The sequence below is a fragment of the Equus asinus genome, chromosome 8 (assembly GCF_041296235.1).
Source record: "Equus asinus isolate D_3611 breed Donkey chromosome 8, EquAss-T2T_v2, whole genome shotgun sequence".
Taxonomy (NCBI): Eukaryota; Metazoa; Chordata; class Mammalia; order Perissodactyla; family Equidae; genus Equus; species Equus asinus.
The window spans coordinates 63,732,383-63,753,932 of record NC_091797.1 but is presented as its reverse complement, the minus strand read 5'-3'; the positions used below and the strand labels follow the sequence as shown (position 1 = coordinate 63,753,932).

Here is a 21,550-nt window from a genome sequence, read left to right as displayed (position 1 = left end):
AGAAACAGCCACAAGTTTCAGATTAAGTTACTATTCCAGGCAAAAATAAAAATAAAATCATCTTTTTAGGGGGGAAAAATTCACTTCCAAACAGTTTCTTCAGCCTGTTAAAATCTAAGCTTAGAGTTTGCAATGTCTATTTTGGAAACAGATTTTTTTCTTCTATACAAACATATAACATGAGAGGGAAGACTTCTGCATGGACCAGTTAATCCCTTCTGCCGTTTCTCTGTAGAAAACTTCATCCTTGCACTGTTCTGGTCATTCTTTCCGGACTAACCTGCCATCCCATCCGTGGTCTCCAGACGTCGTTAGCGCTGGAGCAGTTCCTGCCTCGCCCGTTCACGTGAGGCGGGTGCACGCCGGGCTGCTCCAGGACACCCAGGGAGACACATTTTGAAAGCGTCTGCTCTGTATCATGGAAACAATTCCTCAGTTACCTTTTCAAGAGTCGTCATCAGTAACTGGGCATAGAAAATATATATCCATCATGTATCATTGACCCAAAATCCTCAAAAGGTGGCACAACTGAAGTAGCTTCGTGTAAACTGTCTATGATTATTTCAAGAACCCATTTAAAAGGTTCTCTGGCTCTTTGTATCTTTAAAACCTAGTGTGATCTTTTCCAGCAGTGCCTCAGAGGGCTCTCTCATTTAGAAAGGCTTAGTGTAACTCATTCATTTGAATGAGTTAATTCTCACTCCATGTCCCGATCCCACAAACCTTGCGGGATCCTGGGGCCTGGCTTAGGTCTGTTTGCTGACTGCAAGGTACCTTGAGAACAATCCCTGAGCTAGGCTTGCAAGCTGCCAAATTCTGCACTTACTCCTCTCTCTCTCTCTCTCTCTCTCTCTCAGTGTCTGTCTCACAACATACTCACACTCCCACCCCTCCCTGACCTGCCCTCCTACAAAAAAATACATGACCCCTCATGTCAGGATTGGAGGAGGAGGGGAGACGAATCTGAACAGACTGCTCTGCCTTTGAACTGCTGACTTAGAGAGAGTACCCAGATTGTTTTCAGTACCAAAGATGGGGGTTGAATTTAGAATTTAGAATTAGTTCTGACCTAGAATAGTTCTGACCTGGAACTCAGACTGCCTGAAAGGAATTATCTTGTATTTGTTTTTGTGTATGTTTGTCCCTTTCTGCACCACGTTAAATGATAACAAGAAACCACCTCAGCATGTAAAATTAGATGCTAGTGGTGGGAAGAAGATGCACATTCCCAATACAGTGTGGCACCAGCCTACCCTAGATTGAAAAGCAGCCTACTCTTCCAGCCTGATCCCAAAACAAATCCAAAAATAGCATTGGCTGCGTTTTGTGAAACTCCACTTCCTCTGTGAAGGCCGCCCTGTCCCTAGTCTTGTTCTCCTTTGAAATCCTGCTGTGACTGTATCGCACAGCACACAGTGGAATACAAAGTGGTGTGGAGACGTGTGTCTGTTGCTCTTGTTTGGACTTCTGTCTTAATCCAGCCCGTAAGCTTCATGCCTCTACCTTCCCCAAGCCATTCAGTCTAGTTCTGTATAAACCCAGGAAATATCTGCTATTTCCAAATAATCACTGAGCTGTCTGAAATCACAAACCAAGTCCAGACTCAGACCCCATGGTTCCTGAACCCAGTCCACTAGTCTTTGCTCGACACCAGGCAGTCTCAGTATGCCTCGTGCCAGGTTTTCTCTGGGAGAATTTCTGGATTCGTCCTCTGAAGCCCATAGTGTTTATTGGGCTCCTTGTGTCTTAAAAGGAAGAAAGGGTGAGGAGAAAGACATAGTGGTCATAGAGCCCAAGAGCCAGGTGCAAATACAAGAGCAGCCTCTGGCTGTATTTTACCCGCACACTTCACAGAGGTCCTGTAGCAACAGCCACTTGCAGCGTGGCCTCCAGGGTGTCAGTAAGCCTTTACAACATGCAGTAAATAAACCCATGATCCACAGCTTCTGGGAGAAGGCCTCCACCTCATCCCAGCTCTTAGTGATTTCCACGCAGTTTACATCTCGTTAAATTGAATTCCATAATGGTAGATTTTTCTGTTGCTCAAATACACAATGCTTTGAGTAATTCCTCATTTATTTTTCATTTTAGAAACTTCGTGAATACTTTCATTCAGTTTAAGAAGCCTATTATTGTAGCAGTAAATGGCCCAGCCATTGGACTAGGAGCATCCATATTGCCTCTTTGTGATGTGGTTTGGGCCAATGAAAAGGCTTGGTTTCAAACACCCTATACTACCTTCGGACAGAGTCCAGATGGCTGTTCCACCGTTATGTTTCCCAAGATTATGGGAGGAGCATCTGTGAGTACCTCTTTTTTAAAAATCATTCTAGAAAACTTGCTGAAGAAATCTAGTTTGCTTATTTTCTAAATATATGCAGGGCATCATTCTGTGGGGACTTTCCATCAAAATGCACTTGTAACTCAGTTCTTCATTAACTCATATTCTTAATTCATGAAATCATAGAAGGCTTTCATTCTTTGAACGTTTATTGACACTGTTTTGCATCATTTCCTGTAGAACCTCATTCAGTGAGGAATCTATATCTCTGTCTAATTAACCCTGACATCCACTATTAGTAAATACTCAGTTTGTAACCCAAACAACAGAATTTGCAATCAAAATATTCTGTACCTACTAGCCTAAAAGCTGCACTTTTAAGAGAAAGCGATGAGGGAGCAAGTGGCTTAGGATATGAATTTTCCCCGTATAATTATGGAATTTTATTTTTTAACTGCTTAATTCCTCCATAACAGTAGTTTGTGTTTGTATATAGCTTGTAACTTACCATGCAGTTAAATGTGTTTCATTCCTTTTTCCTCGAAATAAGGCGAGAGGTAGGGTCCTGGGTTGGGGTCTTCAGAAGGAGGCACTAAGGCGGAGTTTGGCATGAAGGAGAAATATTAGGTAGGCAACACCAGTTGAAGGAGGAGAGGAAGTTGGGCTGGGCAGAGGGAGAAGTTGAACTGTGAGGCAGGCCCCAACGAAGCTTCGACCACACCATGGGGGGCCCCAATGTATATATGGCCTGTCACGGTTATCCTACAGTGTACCAAAATGGCTGGTTCCTTTATGTCCGTCATCACTGCATGTGGGCTGCCCTGGAAGAGCCTGGGGCCCGTGGACCAGGTGGCTCTCAGCAGCAGAGGGTGTCCCCGAAGGAGCTGATGGCTGGCTGCTGACAGCACTACCAGCACCTGAGCAGCAAGACTCCCTTGGAGGGGATCTCAGCAGCACATCCTCGTGTCCACCACAGTCCACCCCTTGTCCCTTCACATCTGCCTCTTCATACAGGTTTAGGGGGCAGCTCCTCCTGGGGGATATTAACTGGTGGTAACTGTTGTGAGAGGAACCACTGGGTGGTCAAGTTAGTGGGTAAAAGTATGATGAGGAAAGGCTATTTGCATCCTCTCGTTACTGTGATGGGAACGAGACTCCACGGCAGAAGAGCCTGGCAGCACCACCTCACTGGATGATTGGGCTTCACCCAAAATAAGACGTGTTGGCCACAGTTCACACTGATGTGACATAGCATCCCTCCGCCCATTCCTGCCAATCATGCATCCCCCTAGTCTGATCCTGAGAGAACGCCAGACAAGCCCAGGTCACAGCACATTGTACAGATACTGAGCAGTGCCCTTCCAGAGAGCCAAGGTCCTAGGAGTCACCAAGAGACAGGAAGCGTCACAGACTGGAGAGACTCGGGACCTGAGAGCTCGGTGCAGTATGGGGTCTCAGATGGATCCTGGGTCAGAAGGGATGGGAGTGGGAAAATGGGCGAAATTGGTCCAGGGTTTGTAGTTTGGTTAATCATATTGTATCGGTGGTAATTTTCTGGTTTGATCGTTGTAAGATGTTATATAAAATGTTAAGGTTCCAGAGAGCTAGGTGAAGCGTTTACAAGAAGTCTGTACTGCTTTTGTAATCTTTCCATGAGTCTAAACTTACTCCCAAAACAGGAAGTGGAAAATAGTTTAGAATACAGAAATGTAAAGGAGGAAGAAGTTTAGTGGACAAATCGTAGCCCCCACTGCCACATCTGGTCTCAGAGCCACCCCTCATCCTCGTCATCTCCCTTCCTGTTCTAGACCCCCTCCCCCCACAGCTGGCACCTCTGCTGGCCTCGGTGGCCACCCTGGGGTGGACACTGGTCCCTGAAGCGCCTGAGGCCTGGTCACCATGACCCGCTCAGGCTCAGGTTGCTGCACTGGAACATTTACGGCCGCAGCTGGGCAGGGGAGGACCAACAGGCTCCTGGTGGGCCCTTGGGCTCCACACATCCCCTCTCTCCACACACTTGTGCAGCTGCTCCCAACTCCTGACAGTGGGGAGGGTCCCCTCCTCGCCCACTGGGCCTGGGCTCAGGGACACCAAGTGCCCAGGCAGTGGTTGTGGCTTTAAGTTCAGTGGGCCTCTTGCTGTGTCCGCTGGCAAAGTGTGCCCCCTTTGGGACCAGCAGAGCCCACGAGTTGCAAGGACAGAAAGCACAACATCCCTCAGGGGATCGTTGCGAGGAATGTGCAGCCACTCCTGCTTCCACCCGTTGTTTCCCAGACACAGTACCACATTAAGGTCTCTGACGTACTGTGTGTACTGTGAATGGTAAGACGGTGCCTGTCCTCATGGAGCGCACCTCCAAACGGGGCTCCACCTCCACCTCTGGCCATCCCAGTGCTCCTTCAGACCAGCAGCTTCTAGAGGTGTTGAATGTCACTCAATCAGAGGACCCCGTGGTCATGGGCCCACTCCCACACCTCCTTTGCTGTGAGGGGCATCCTCTGGTCTGGCACAGTGCTCTGTGGCGTCCCATGCCAGCGGACCAGACACTCCATAAGCCTGAGTGATGCTGCCTGAGGACCTGCAGGCAGGAGAGCAGACCCAGACCCCGGGTAAGCTTCTGCTCCTGTGGAAACCATCAGCTTGCTGCCAGGTGGCCAGCTGGCTAGTCTCCTCGGGAAGGGCGCCACAGGGTAGCTCAGCAGTGGCGTCTCCTGCTGGCAGGTGGACATCCAGTGGCAACAGTGGCTGAATCAGCCTCAAGAAGTTTAATAAGCTGTTGAGATCTGTGTCTCATACCTCAGCCACTCCATTCAGGTGTCCATCATGCCAGCACGTGACCAAGACTGGCCAGTGTCAACTGCCGTGCTGTTTAGTTCCTCTTCATGGTGGGTGCTCTCTGGTGGACACTGACATGGCACAGCAGTCTGCACACTTTCCCAGTCATCCATCCACACGCCTCTACCCCGGACCTGCTTGTCCCTGGTCTTTCAGGCCCCTGACCAGCCAGCCAGGCCATTCACCGCTGCCCTGAGTCTGTGTGTTCTAACTTTGATCCACTGCTCCTACACCAGGTGGGTGACCAGGTGTATCTCCCTTTTGAGAGCATTTGCCCTCACTACAACCTTCTCGAGCCACTCCTGACGGAGGCTTGAGTGAAGTTGCCATCACAGTTTGGCTTGTACTCCCACACACTGAGCCAGCCCACCCGTAAGCCAAACTTGCTCATAAGGACTCCTGCATACAGCTGCACGTGTGTACTGAGGCAGGGCGCTGGCACCCCAGCGGTGGGTGACATGGGGTTTGGGCCACCTGCTTGTGCAGCTCACCTGTGCCCTCCAGTGTTTGTGCCTGATCCCAGCAGTGCATCTGCCACGGGCCCTGCCTGGCTTTACTCCTTGGTGGGCCTGATAGAGCTCAGTTGGTGATGGACATTCCAGTGTGTGGTCACTTGGTGTCCAATGATCAGGTATTCTGTCTGTGCCAGGAGCCAGTAAGCACCACAGAATTATTTTTTAAAAGGCCCACACTTCTCTGCTGTGGGCAGCATACCCTCCTCCAGAAGCCTGCATGCGATCCTCCTCTGGCAACTCAGGATCACTTAGCCTGGGCCATCACTGTCTCTGTGCTTCTAGGAGCCATCCCAGGAGTGAGGTCACATCAGCTCCAGGGCACCTGCCAGGGTGTTAAATCTTGTTTCTCAGGATAGCTCCCAAATTGGTGAACCCCCTGCCCCTTTGAACCTGGGTGAAGCACCCTTAGAATTTAGTCCCACATGTTCTGCCCGCTCCCACCAGCACGTTCTGGCTAGATCATGCAGCTCTGCTGGAGGAGGAGGCACGTTACAGGCCTGGTGGCCAGGAGAGGAGTTGGGGCAGGGCTTAAGGGAAGCAATGCCATCTTGTAGAGAGAGACTTCCACATTGTCTTGGAGCAAGGGGGCGGGCAGCACTTGTTCTTAATAGGGACAGGTGGGCCACTTCTACATGCTCAGAGAGCTCACAGGAGTCTCGGGTTCAGAGTTTGAAGACATCCACCCAGAAGTCCCCATGCGAAGTTGAAGGGTCTCCTCCCCCACTCATCCCTCCCGCAGCCTAATAGACTCTCCTTGAGTGGGTGATTAACTTTGTCTGGAGCTTGGCCACTCTAACTAATAAGTCCTAGGTCTGGGTCTGAATCTGGGTTTCAGCTTTGCCGTCTTGCTACCCAGGAGCCCCTCAGCTTGCATCAGTGGTGACTAGCAATTGCCATCCCATCACCTGTGAGAGATTTAGCACTTGGATCACCACCTGTGCTGGATGCCATTGGTGCTCTGCCTAGCCTGTGAGGGGGGTCCTTGTTGCCAGCCAGCTAGGGAGTGATCCTGCTCCAAAATCCCTCTCATCACCACTCTCTGTCCCACTCCCACCTGTCACAAGTTGGCTTCTCTGGACGCAGAGGCTAAGGTGGCTTTTGGCAGGCAGGACGTTTGTCAGCTCTGTCAGGGCAGGCGTGACGCCGGATTGGGCAGAGGGTGAAGGTGAGCTGTGGTGCGCCCCTGCTAACCCATGTCCCCATGCTCCGGAGCGTGTGCAGCCGCCACAGTTGTTGCAGGTGCCCCCGCCGCACCCCCTTGTTGAATGTGGCAGCCCCAGGGAAGGGCCCATCGTGGGTGAGGCTGCCCTAGGAGATCCTGCTGGGAGTTACCTGCTGTCAGCACTCCCGGCAGCTGGGCAGCGGGTGTTTCCTGGGCCGGAGAGAGGGTACTAGGTGGCACATCTATGTCCACCCCAAGTGGTGCTCCGTGTTTTACAGGTGAAGTAGCGCGTGTCTGAGTCCTTTGTCTTGTTGTTTTCACCATGCTGCATTCTTCTGACAGTTACTACCTATTCCAGTAGTAAGGGAATCATCATTGTCATCATTAAAATCATTTTAAGGTCATTTTGAGTCATTACTCTAGAGGAGATTAAAATAATGGGGAATTCTATCCTCTCACATTGTATGACCTGACCTAAGTAGATGTCTGATGTTGACGCACATCCACAGGAAGGGCAGATTGGAGAAATATTAAATAAACTTGACATTTGAACACATTTTGGGCAAAGGCATTTTGGAAGTGGAGCCTTTGAGCCAAATGCTGCTAAGGGGTGGAGGTCTTAGAGTTCACTGTGCTCAGGAAGCGCCATAAATAGCTTGAAGACGTCACTAGATGAAGGCCTACTCTTGGGTCTGTGGCATTTTTCCCCAGTGGTGAGCAAACGTTACTTTTGCTGCTGCTTGTGATCTTCTGGTACCACTTGAGCAGCAGTTCTCAATGGGGGCAATTTTGCCCCATCCCCCACTCCTAGGGAGCAGGTGGCAGTGTCCAGAGGCTTGGTTGTCACGGCTGAGGAGACTCTAGTGGGCAAGGGCCAGGGTGCTGCCCAACATTCTCCAACCCAAAGGACAGCCTCCACACCAAAAATTTATCCAGCCCAGAGGGTCTTTGGTGCCCAGGCTGAGAACGCCAGCTCTAAAGCAAGAGCAGAGAACTTTAACTTCACACAATGTAAATTCTGCACTTTTTGGTCAGAGTATTTGACTAAAACGTCTATACAGAAAATGAATAAATGTAGTTGAGGTGAGTCATTGTGACAACTCTTGTTGTAAATGGCTGCCCATGCAATGCAGTTCCTTTCGTGAGCTTTCAGCAGCCTGACAAATGGCTACAACAAGTTTGGTTTTCCCCACTTGATATGTGCAAAACTGCAAGGAGGATAAGCTAAACAGCATCATATTATCTGGGTAAGAAGAACATGCAGATAAAGCCAGCCGTGAGAGTATCCTTCCTTACAGGGTCTGCTGCAGGGAGGGAGGTCTCCGGAGCCAAGCTGTAGTCACAAACCATGTGAGTTAGCCTAGGACATTCTTCTGCAGTTCATCCCTCCCGGTCCCTGTGGACATTCATGGAGCACCAAACACTGCAAGGTCACAGTCCTGTCTCCGGGACCACCCCTGTGAGCCTCTACCCTCAGGAAGCCTCTTGGGCTCTGTGATTGACACCTGAAGGGGCCTGAGTAGAGGGGAGCACTGAGCTGACTAACATGGGCTCCCCTTGATAAACATGGCGGCTCTCAGTCCTGATGGTGTGTGATGCTGGAGAAGCACCCAGTGAAGTCTTACCCTGAGTTTACCATGGAGAGCTGCCCTTCTGAGGAGACAGAATAATGTCCCCCAAAGATGTCCACGTCCTGATCCCCGTGTGGGAGACAGAATAATGTCCCACCCTGAGTTTACCGTGGAGAGCTGCCCTTCTGAGGATGTAGAGACTGGCCCGAGGAAGGAAGTGGAAGTGGCTGCCGAGCTGCCTCCATGAGATTTGAAGCGCCCCAGCCCCTCCCTGTGAAGCTGGTCAGGTGTCCTAACCACATCTCTTAATGAGATCTTTTTGGCTAAACAAAAAGAGGTCTCCCCCTCACTCTCCTCCGGCATTTCTCATTTGTCTGGAGGGAAACATAACTTTTTAAAAACAGTTGGATGGATGGATGAGTTTGCCCACCTTAGGTATTTCTGTGGGGTGTCCACATGTAGTCCCTTGTTTAGTCAGCCATCTTGGAACAAAATGGCAGCTAATAAATTTCCCAACCTTATCTTTACATGTCTGTTATTTGAGAAGTTAGAAACTTCTCACTTTAAAACTGCTGGAAAATGGTGTTGGGAAAACTGGACAGCCACATGCAAAAGAATGAAAGTAGACCATTATCTTACACCATACACAGAATTAAATCAAAATGTATTAAAGACTTGAATGTAAGACCTGAAACCATACAACTTCCAGAAGAAAACATAGGCAGTACACTCTTCAACATCAGTCTTAGCAGCATTATTTTCAAGTACTGTGTCTGACCAGGCAAGAGAAATAAGAAAAAATAAACAAATGGGACTACATCAAACTAAAAAGCTTCTGCACAGCAAAGGAAGCAATCAACAAAATGAAAAGAGTCTAACAATTGGGAGAAGATATTTGCAAACCATGTATCTGATAAGGGGTTAACATCCAAAATGTGTAAAGAACTCATACAGTTCAACAACAAAGAAACTAACACAATTTAAAAATGGGCAGAAGATCTAAACAGACATTTTTCCAATGAAGAAATAGAGACGGCCAACAGGCACATGAAAAGATGTTCAGCATCACTAGTTATTAGGGAAATGCAAATCAAAACTACAGTGAGATATCACCTCACACTTGTCGGAATGGCTATAATTAAGAAGACAAGAAATAAGTGTTGGAGAGGATGTGGAGAAAAGGGAACTCTCATACACTGCTGGTGGGAGTGCAAGGTGGTGCAACCACTATGGAAAACAGTATGGAGATTCCTCAAAAAATTAAGATTAGAACTGTTATGCAATCCAGCTATTCCACTGCTGGGTATTTATCCAAAGAACTTGAAAACGCAAATGCGTAAAGATGTATGCACCCCTATTTTCACTGCAGTATTATTCACAATAGCCAAGATTTGGAAGCAACCTAGGTGCCCATTAAGGGACAAATGGATAAAGAAGATGTGGTCTATATACACAATGGAATACTACTCAGCAATAAAAAACAATGAAATTTGGTCATTTGTGACACCGTGTATGGACCTTGAGGGTATTGTGCTAAGTTAAATAAGTCAGAGAAAGTCAAATACCATATGATCTCACTCATAAATAGAAGATAAGAACAACAACAAACCTATAGATACAGATATTAGATTGGTGGTTACCAGAGGGGAAGGAGGAAAGGCGAAAGAGGCATGTGTGTGGTGATGGATGGTAATTGGTCTTTGGGAGGTGAACATGATGTCTTCTGCACAGAAATTGAAATATGATGTTCACTTGAAATTTATATAATGTTATAAACCAATGTTACCTCAATAAAAAAAGGAAAGAAAAAACTGCTGAAAATTGCGTTTGTGAGAACATGCTCAAACTGAATGTATTTAATCTTGCCAGTCTTACCAAGGGAGTTTTCCTTATTGGTTTTATTTGATGACTGTAATTTAAATCAACTCTACCTGTACTTATGTGAGAAGCATTAACAACCTTGACTCAGTCCTACCATTCATACTTTTGGGTAAATTCAGAAATGCCCTTAGTTGTCCTGCACATCTGGACTAGAGAAAACTAAGGAGGGAAGGAATCTCCAGTGACAGCAGGTGCAGAGTTAGCCTGCCTCTGGAAGGAGGAAGACGGGTGGCAATGACAGCTCACTTCCTGGAGGGGAGGATTGCTTTGCTGGGCTGTCGGCCCCAGCCTGAGAGAGTCAAGGAAAGGGAAGGAGAGACACGGAGGGAAGAGAACAGTAGTAGGGCTATGAATTGACCTCCAGATGGCAAGAAATAATGTTCAAAAAAGTGCCTGTGGAGGACAGAGAGGGCCCCGCGGAGGGGCTGGGGAAGAAATGCGTGAAGGATGCTTGCTCTTCATTACTCCCCACTCCCCAGGGGCACACGGCCTGGCATGTGGTTTGCATCCTCTACCCAAGCTAAGACCCTGTGGTTCAAGTTGGTCTTGGGAACATACTTCACACTTGAGCGGTTTAGTTGTGATGTTTTCTTCACTGTATGTTGAGAGTAAAAGACACACAAACTAGGAAAGCTAAGTTCTGTGTTACCATGGAGCATGGCGTGCACTCAGTCATTGCATCAGGATCTCCGCTCCCATCATCTTAGAAGAATTATCTTAACAGCTAACAGTAAGGTTAAGGCACATTTCTAAATCTGTTGTTTTGTAAGACGTCTTCACTGAGAAGTGGTGTTCAGGGTTTTGTAGAACATCTCCAAACCTTTCACGTGCTCCTGTCTTTGCCCTAGACTTGGCTCTGAGCTCCACTTTGGCGGAGCCTGTTATCTGTGCTAAGTGATGGACAGTGGTGAGTGTTGAAACCCTTGCAGGTCCTTCTTGTGAGGACCCCTGCCCAGCCCCGTTTCCCAGTCTCCATCTGGTGGAAAGGGTGGGGAGTCAGCCAGCTATTTGCTTTGCCGACCCTTTATTAACGTGCTCCACAGACTACACACTTCACCTGCCGTGAGCCATCTCGATGTGTTGACAGGAGGAGCACGGGGACTGTCAACCAAGGGACAGACTTCACAACTTCAAGGTCTTTCAGAACAGTGATTTTACCTCTTTTCAAAAGTGTGTTTTACTCAGAAGCTCATCATCAAGTTGTCTTAGTGACCATCAGTCTTCAGGAGGGTTAACCGTGCAAGATAAACTACAGACCGGAAATTGTCACATCAAAATAGTGGGAAGTGGGGCTGGCCTTTAACTAGTGGTTAAGTTCACTGCTCCACTTCAGTGGCCCAGGGTTTGCAGGTTCAGATCCCTGGCACAGACCTACATACCACTCCTCAAGCCACGCTGTGGCAGCGTCCCCCATACAAAACAGAGGAAGATTGCCACAGATGTTAGCTCAGGGACAGTCTTCCTCACAAAAACAAATAAATAAATGAAAGTAGTGGGGAGTTTCTTTGTCAGATGTATGTTCTGCCCTTTTCTCCTTATTTCAGCATCTCTGAGTCTGTCATCTGAATGAGATCAAATCCATACACATTGTGTTGAGACCTTAAAAGTGACCTAGAATCTAGGACTAAGTTAAAATCAATTTTATGTATATTTATACACACACAATTTTTTTTAAACAAAAACAAATGTTAACTTCTCCAGTGAGTCATGGGAAGTAGAGTCAGGCCTTCCTAAGCAGACTACAGTTAGTGGTCATTTTGGACAAATTCGGGTCCTGGGTATTTTATTTTAACGTCTAAGCAATAAAACACGCCTCCAAGTTACACTCAGCAGAGACATTCGCTGCATGAGAACACTGTCTCTGTATGTGGAAAACCACTGGCCTCTCGCATGCAGAAAATACTGTGCTGTAGTTCTGGGACTGGTCCACATCCTTCAAATGACAAATTTTCTGGCCTTGCGTGTGCCTCAGTTTCCCAGGAAACCGTTCTGTGCGTTGAGTGAGTTGCCATGTAGGGATGGCTGACACTGGGAGGAGGTGGTGGGTGGAGAGGGACGTGCCAGTAACTTGAAGTGAACAGCAAATAGACCTTTTCCAACTTAGATTCCTGGTTACCTGCATGTCATTCTGTATTATGTCATGAAATAAGCCTTTCATATTCTTTTTAAAAAATCCCAGGCTGGGGTGTTACTTCCCATCTGCCTAGTTGATTGCACCTTGCGTGGTTTGTTCTCCGTCACAGGTTTGAGTTAGGGATGGATTTTCGGGTTGGGTCTTCCCTGCCCACCTGCCCCTCACCTTTCTTGTCAGCACCAACTCTTCTTCCTTTCAGGCAAATGAAATGCTGCTCAGTGGGCGGAAGCTGACGGCGCAGGAGGCGTGCGGGAAGGGCCTGGTCTCCCAGGTGTTTTGGCCCGGGACCTTCACCCAGGAAGTCATGGTTCGCATTAAGGAGCTGGCCTCGTGTAACCCAGTTGTACGTCGAAATTCCTTCTCTTACTTTTTTCGTTTTTCTTGCTATGACCTCTGCCTCCAGACAGCTCACACCTTGACCAGAGTTTCCTGAGTCCCCCACGTCTGCCCCTGCCCAGCCACCTTCACGGGAGACACTGATGAAGCCACTGCTCCAGAGCTGCCTGCTTCGTCCTCCCTTTGCAAATACCTAAGAATCACAGGAATGCACTTCGATCTGAGACTCAGTAACTGGAAAATGTCCTATGAAAGTCTACAAAGAACATTTACGTAGTTCTTACTGTTCCCAAAGCCCTTTCATCTAATCACATTTTTTTCCTCCTACAGTGGATCTAAGTTTTTGTTTAATAAATGTGCTGGGTAATATTCAATCTTCTAACAAAATTTCATTTAGCAAATGACAGAATGAGATATTATTTAATATTAACTGACATAACTCCCATCTAAGCTATCCCAGATAAATGAACAACGCTTATTGTTAAAATTAAGTTTTGGTTAGAAGATTCCTCAATAGGCATTCTCCAAGTTTTCATTGAGCATCGCAGCAGCTGACGTCTGGTCCCGGGGTCCACACTGGCCCGCAGCAGTAGCCTGGGGCCAAGGCTGGTCTTGATGCTGGGAGAGGCCCGGGATGCAGATAGCACAGCTCCCTTCTGAAATAGGTTGACAGCCACTTTGAAGTTGAGAATTTGTCCAATATCTAGTGTAAAATATACTTTATACATATATTAGGCCTGATGTGTATTGTGAAAAAAATGTCTGGTAGTCTTTTCAACAGATAATTAGTCTAGTTTGATCATTGCCTCCATAAATTTGGGGCAAAATGGAGCCAGCGCTTGCAGACACACCCTGCTGACTGACGCTTGTTGTCTGGTCCAGGTGCTGGAGGAATCGAAAGCTCTCGTGCGCCGTAACATGAAGGTGGAGTTGGAGCAGGCCAACGAGAGGGAGTGCGAAGTGCTGAAGAAGATCTGGGGCTCGGCCCAAGGGATGGACTCCATGTTGAAATACTTGCAGAGGAAAATTGACGAGTTTTGATTGGCAGGCTGCCTGCTGATGACACTGGAATTGTATTGAGCAGGACATCTGTGACTACAATTTGCCCTAATTCATCACCACAGCCTGAAACAAGTTCACTTGTAGCTCACGCTTGGAGGCAGGACTTGAAATACCCAAGCTATTTATTATCAAGGAGTTTTTGAGTACTGTAACTTTAAAATAAACAACTACAAAGCTCCTTTGTCCAAACGTCATTATTTTATACGTAATCTGCACACAGGTATCAGAGTGCCTGGGGAGCGCTAGACCGCTCTCTGAAGCTCTCATTTTTGTTATCTTTGGCTAGTACTGTATAAAAAAGAAAACAAGTGTGTTTTGCTGGTTTGGGGTGGCAGAAAAGTCTGGAATAATGTTTGTTTTCCTTATTTTTTCTTTCTAGAACACAGAATCTAAAGAGGTATTAGCCAGCCTCACTCCCCTGCCCCAGGGAGAGATAGAGAAAGATCTGAGATGTCCCTTTGTCTCCAAGAAGGTACAGATACCTCAGAGATGGGACATTCCTAATCAAAGGAAGACTTACCTATTACAATAAGTGTTTCTGGTGAAAAATCCACTGAGAAACATACCTCCAAACTAAATGTATGCTTAGGATTCATGCTGAGAAACCAGTTGATTTCTCCCTTGTTTTAATCTGTCCACTTCTTACCCAGTTAACGTGCAGAAACCACTGTGTGTCTAGAGGAAATCTTGTTCTGCAGTGTCAGCGAGTCACTGCAGAGCTCAAGTATGAGTATCTAAGTTATAAGGTAGTCTTAGTGGGTTTTAAGGAATTAGTTTTTCTGACTCTTTTGAAAAATAACTACATAAGTGCTTCTTGTTGCTGGGTGAGAAATAGTACTTTATATACAGTTTTGGTTTTCTATTTGCAGATATGATTGATGTATTACACCAAAAAAAGTATTTTTATGTTTATAAAGTGTAATTTTTAGGTTCACTTAGAATATATTTTATTTAATAAGTTAAAATTCTTTTGGCACACTATTAAATGCAGAAACTCCTTTTGGGAAAGAAAAAAAAAAAAACTACCTTCTAGTCAACATTTAATGTTCTCGGTCTCTGCTTTCCTGTCTCCACAATGTACTGAGTACAGTATGGTGTCCAAGAGTGCCCGGTGTACATAGGCGTCGCATTCCTTTCTGGAGTGGGAACTGACTCCTGATTACAGATGCCTATTATTAGTTAGGCTTCTGAGCTTGCAATCATATTGAATGTATGAAGAATGAAATAAAATCAAAACCTTATTTTTGTACAGTTTTGAAGTTTATACTTAGAGCCGACCACCTCCCGGCCGCGTGGAAGCTGTACAGTGTGTAAAGCGGCCTTCACCTTGGATGGGTCGGTGCGGTATTTTTGCATCTGTGGGACCTACTTTTTCGTTCAGTAGTTTGGACTATATATAAACTGTACAATCTGTAAAGTTTTTATAGAATAAATATTCAGCTGTGAAAACTGGTTAAATAAAACTAATATTTCTTAACACATTTGAAACACTTCTCTGATAATTCTTTACTGCTGAAGTTTCTCATGGGATGGTTAGTGTTTCTTGTGAAATATTCAGATGGGCATAGTACCTTTGTACTGTTCAGAGAATGCACACCTGTGCACCCACACCTAGGGAGGAACTGGAGGATGACCGGGATCCCGTCAGGTCACGCCTGCTGTGCCCCCAGCTTACATTTCCTGGATTTCGTGTCAATCTTACCCTTGCTTCTCTTTCACAGAAGCATGTTTCTGACATATATCACCTAGTTTTGCCTATTTTTGAACTTTATATCATCTCACTTGTATATAAGCTTCTGTGATTTGCCTCTTTGATTCGGTATTGAGAGTTTAAAATACTTCTTGTACCCGTCTGTAGAGTTGTAACTTATGTCCTCTCTACCCAAACCTGCAACGTAGACATTTTCATTCCTGTTTTATAGATAAGGAACCTGAAGTATGAAACACTTCATGTAGGAGTAGGACCAGACTTCCAACCCAGTTAACTGTGACAAAACCTATATTCTCGCCACTACTCCATAATGTCTGTTGTCTGGAATTTACAAACAGGGAACTAATTCAGTGGACTCTCAAGTTAGGAGTCTGATTTCCTAAACGTGGACTTTGCATTCTCTGGGCCGTGTTGGCCACATTCTCTCTTCTCTCTTCTCTTTTGAAGCAAAACTTCTACCTTTTAAGTTCTGGCTCCTGAATAATCAAGCCCAACTAGGAGGATGAACTGACGACAGTAAATTCTTAGGTTCATGCCCAGTGAGGGCAACAGGAAATGCAATCTCTCATATTGATGGAAGTCTAAATTAGTTCAACTTTAGAGGAGAATTTGACAGTAACTATCAAAATAAGTATTAAAAACCTGGACCCAGCAACTCCATTTAAGGGATTCCTCTTAAGGAATGAATTCTTACAGGAAATATGAGAATAAAGATGCATATGCAATTAACGCATCTCAGAATTGTTCCTAATAGTGGAAAGTTGGAAATAGATGCTCATCAGTAGGGGTCAGGTTAAATAATTATGCCACAGCCATGCAGTGGAATCCACAGCTGTTGAAAATGGATGGAATATTTATAAAATCTTAGGTGAAAACATATTAGGGAACAATTTATATCAAAAACACCCATTATGTGCTTTTAAAAGTTTCAAAGCATATACACAAGAAACAGGTTCTTCTTTATTTATCAGGTCCTCTCCCAAGTGCTTCCAAGCTCCTGGGTTGAAATACTGCTCTGCCCCTCGGAGAGGTGGAGAGCCTGTGACCACCGAGAGCCAGAGGGGCCATTCTGCCCGCGCGCGGACCACGGCCAGCCCCTTCTGGGCCTTGGTTGCTCAGCTGTGCTTACGCTGCAGTACATGCCAGCTGCTGTTCTAAACCTTGTATGTGTATTAGCTCATTAATTTTTTTTGCAACTACTCATTTTCCAGAGAACATTAATGCAGTATACATAAGCACTATAAAATGAGAACTCTCAAAAAAAAAATCTTTTGGTAGGCTGATGTAGTTTCTGACGTCTCTGGCAAGAAGACTAGTGAAGACTAAAGAAATCAGAATCCCCAACTTGGAAGAGCTTTGAGGGAAATCCACACCCACAGTGTAAACAGAAGCACAGTGTGTGGAGGGCCGCTGGTGTGGGCTGCTCACCCCGCTTCTCTCTGCGCCTTGTTACTTGGTCATAGTGAATGGGGAGTGCCCCGAGTATGCCCCAAGAGTCTGGGCAAAGCAGGAGCCCAGAGAGCCAGGGGCGGCTCCTTAGCCAACTCTCTCTCCTTTGGCCACATCACAGAGGCTCCAACCCACTTATTCATTACTTCACCTACACTATATGTGAACGAATGTTGTAACTTCTCCAAAGGAAGGCAGTTGTGTATGTTACAGGTGCACTGGCCCCTACCAAGTAGTGACGCACATGTTCAGAGGGACAGCCGCAGGCACGGGGCTCTCAGCTGGCTCTGTCACTGCCCTCAGGAAGCTCTCTCATCTGCTTCCCCCAAACCCTGGTCCAACGAGCCATTCTGGGGCCCTCTCTGTTACTGACCTTTCTGTCCTCTAACTGGCTTTCCCCAGCCCATGACCTTCCTGTCCTAGAGTGCACTGTCATGGCCTCCAGAACATGCTTGGGGAGCCCTGCTCTCCACATAATGGGAGAGACTCAGCAGGGGGAACAGTCCTCCAGGGGGCCCTAGGCCCTGGAGTGCAGCCTGGAACTTGAGAGAGGGGAAGCACTGTGACGTTGCATGCACCTGGTTATACATGAGGAAACTGAGGCCCAGAGGGATCAGGTGACTTTCCCATCATCATACAGCCTGTAAGTGGCCTGCCACAAGGAATAGCTAGTTTTCTACACATTGCGCTGCTCCATGTGCCTGCCTTCCTCTGCACCTTTACCTGCCAATATCAGATTGAGATGAAAACGGGCTCCCAGCTGTGTAGATAAGTGGTCATCAAACTGCACATTACAATCACCTAGAGAGCTTTGAAAATACCCATTACGCTGGCTGCACATGAGACCAATTAAATCAAAACCTCTGGACTGAGGTCCAGGCATCTGGGGTATTTGACCCAGGACACGGAGCTTGAGTTGTCTGCGCCTGGGTGTGGGGAAGGGTGGGAGGGTGCCCTGGAAAGTCCAGTCCAGTTCTGGCATCTCTTGGGGCTGTAATTCAGTGGGTGGGAGTGTGGGGCAATAGGGCAGGGTGGGTGATCTGAGGCTGCTGTGCAGCTCGGGATTTAGGGCTTTTTCAAGTGGAGGCTGGACCTCAGAGAATTTTAATGGTCTGCGAAGTATTTCTGCATCTGAAGGAGATAGACCAGTCCACTAAGCTCACTGAATGCTAGTATTTAGAAATAAACACCCTCACTGCTTGGCAACGGGGGAAGGGCTGACGATATTCCAGGAAACTCCTCCCTGTCCTCTGGGGAACATCTGACAGTCTCTGAAGATGCAAATATCTGCTCTGGTAAAAATGTCATGGCTTGATTTGAACATTGGTTTAAAAGTTACTTTTTTGGTGGGGTTGAAAACGTCAGCATTTCAAAAGCAGACTTTATGATCTTAAAGCCATATTATGTCCTTAGATAACTAATAAATTTAATACAGGCATTTATAAGAATAAAGGCTAAGGGCTAATGAGTTTTAACATTAATTCCTATGTTCCTAAATTTTACATTATATTCCAACACTGGCAGGTATATATATATCACTTATATGAAACACCCTGGATAGAACAACTAGACAGATCAACAAGGAAATGAAACACTTGAACAACATTACAAACCATGTAAACCCAACACACACATCTATAGAACCCTGCACCCAACAGCAGAATGCATTTTCTTCTCAAGGGCACATGGAACATTTTCCAGGATAGACTATATTTTAGGCAATAAAACAAGCCTCAATAAAGTACGTCCTTCAACCACAATGGAATGAAATTAGATATCAATAACAGAAAGAAATTTAGGAAATTTGAAAATACGTGGAAATTTAACCACCACATTCCTAAAAAATCAAATAGTCAAAGAAGAAACCTTCACAAGTGAAATTAGAAAATACTTGGGGATGAATGAAAATGAAAACACAACGAAGGTTACATAATAAATTACATAGCGGCTGGCCCCATAGCCGAGTGGTTAAGTTCACACACACTTTCAGCAGCCCAGGGTTTTGCTGGTTCCTATCCTGGGCACGGACATGGCACCGCTCATCAAGCCACGCTGAGGTGGTGGCCCACATAGCAGAATTAGAAGGACCTACAACTAGAATATACAACTACGTACTGGGGGGCTTTGGGGAGAAGAAGAAGAAAAGAAAAGATGGACAATAGATGTTAGCTCAGGTGCCAATCTTAAAAAAAAAAAGTTATATAACAACAAACCATCTATATTAAAAAAGCAGAAAAGTAAAAAGATATCAAGTCAATAACCTAGATTCCACCTTAAGAAACTAGAAAAAGAAGAGCAAACCAAACCCACAGCAAGCAGAAGAAAGAAAATTAAAAAGATTGGTGCAGAAATGAGTGAAATGGAGAATATAAAAACAATAGAGAAAATCAATGAAACCAGAAGTTAGTTCTTTGAAAAGATTAACAAAACTCACAAACCTTTAGCTAGACTGACCAAGGGAAAAAAAAAGAATACTCAAATTACTAAAATCAGGAGTGAAAGATAGGACAGTACTACCAAACTCATAGAATAAAAATAATTGTAAGGGAATATTGTGAGCAACTGTATGCCAACAAATTAGGTAAGCTACATGAAATAGTCTAATTGCTACAAAGACACAAACTACTGAAACTGATGTAAGAAGAAACAGAAAATCTGGGGACCAGCCCCGTGGCCGAGTGGTTAAGTTCACGCGCTCCGCTTCAGCAGCCCAGGGTTTCGCCGGTTTCGGATCCTGGGCGTGGACATGGCACCACTCGTCAGGCCATGCTGAGGTGGCGTCCCACATGCCACAACCAGAGGCACTCACAACTAAAATATACAACTGTATACTGGGGGGCTTTGGGGAGAAGAAGAAGGAAAAAAAAGATTAGCAACAGTTGACGGCCCAGGTGCCAATCTTTAAAAAAAAAGAATAGAAAACCTGAATGGGCCTATAGCAAGTAAAAAGATTGAATCAGTAATCTAAAAACTTCCCACAAAAAAAGCCAGGACCAGATGGCTTTACTCATGAATTCTATTAAATGTTTAAAAGGGAATCAACAACAATCCTTCAAAAATGCTTCCAAAAATAGAAGAGGCAGGAATACTTTGTAACTTACTCCATAAGGTTAGTTTTACCCTGATACCAAAATCACACAAAGACATCACAAGAAAAGAAAACTACAGGCCAATATCCCTTATTAACAAAGATGCAAAAATCCTCAACAAAATAATCTAGCACCATGACCAAGTGGGATTTATCCCAAGAATGCAAGGCTGGTTCAAAAATCAATGTAACACACCATACTGAGAAAGGACAAAACTACATGATCACTCAGTGAATGCACGAAAAGCATTTGAAAAATGCAACAGTCATCACAATAAAAATGTTCAAACTAGGAATAGAAGGGAATTTCCTCAACTTGATGAAGGGCATCTATGAAAAACTGACAGCTAACATACTTAATGATGCGATTGAAAGCTTTCACCCTAAAATCAGAAACAAGGACGTTTGCCCCTGTCACTTCTATTCAACATTGTACCAAAGGTTCTAGCCAGGACAATTAGATAAGAAAAGAAATAAAAGGCAACCAGATTGTATAGGAAGAAGTGAAACCATCTACTTGCAGATAATATGATCTTATATATAGAAAATGCTAAAGAATCCACAAAAAAAACCTTATTAGAACTATTAAGTTCAGAAATCCAGTTCAAGATGGCAGTGTGGGAGTATCCTAAACTTACCTCCTCCCACAGGCACACCAAATCTGCAGCTACACATGGAATAATTTCCTATGGAAAAAAAACAAAAACTAGCTTAGTGACTCCTAGTCATCAGCATATGAGGAAAAAACCCACACCAAAGTGGGTAGAAGCGGCTGAGACACAAGCTCGCCATAAACCCCACCCCGGCATGCTGACCCACAATCAGGAGGACACTCACAACCCTGAGCTTCTCCCTGAGGAGCAAAGAGTTTGAACCCTCCATCTGGCACCCCGACTTTTCTTTTTTTTTTTTAAAGATTGGCACCTGAGCTAACAACTATTGCCAATCTTCTTTTTTTTTTTTTTCTGGTTTTTCTCCCCAAATCTTCCCAGTACATAGTTGTATATTTTAGTTGTGCGTCCTTGTAGTGGTGGCATGTGGGATGCCGCCCCAGTGTGGCCTGACGAGCGGTGCCATGTCCACACCCAGGATCCGAACCCTGGGCCCCAAAGCAGAGTGCATGAACCTAACCCCTTGGCCAAAGGGCCAGCCCAGGCACCCCAACTTTTAAGACCTACATCTGAGAGATGAGCCCTCAAAATATCTAGATTTGAAAGCCAATGGGGCTTGTGTCCATGAAACCCACAAGGCTATAGTGAACTGAGGAACAGTTCTTAAAGGGCTGGTGCAGACTCACCCACCCCTGGGCCCAGCGCCAAAACAGCCAAATGAAAAGCACCCAGACTTTCTATGAAAGAGGCTTGTTTGCCTGTCTTAAAGTATCAGCCTGAGGGGGCAGGCATCTAACTTAACACACTTATAGTGGCCTATCAAGTTACTCTCCTGGGACAGAGAACAGTGGGTGCCATCTTTGAACTCTCCCTCAGCTTCACTCTGTGTCACCAGTATCTCCTAGAAAGGAGCT

The 21,550-nt window shown here is 45.7% G+C and overlaps 1 protein-coding gene across 2 annotated transcripts in view; it reads left to right on the top strand.

Moving 5' to 3' along the window:
- CDYL (chromodomain Y like) overlaps window positions 1-15,265 on the top strand; it is a 192,937-nt gene extending 177,672 nt beyond the window's left edge. For both annotated transcript variants that reach the window (XM_044773322.2, XM_070515675.1), the window contains exons 5-7: window positions 2,092-2,302; window positions 12,579-12,722; window positions 13,598-15,265. In XM_044773322.2, coding sequence (XP_044629257.1) covers window positions 2,092-2,302; window positions 12,579-12,722; window positions 13,598-13,756 — 514 coding nt within the window. In that variant the 3' untranslated portion in view covers window positions 13,757-15,265. The remainder of the gene's footprint in view (window positions 1-2,091; window positions 2,303-12,578; window positions 12,723-13,597) is intronic.
- The last annotated feature ends 6,285 nt before the right edge of the window (window positions 15,266-21,550 follow it).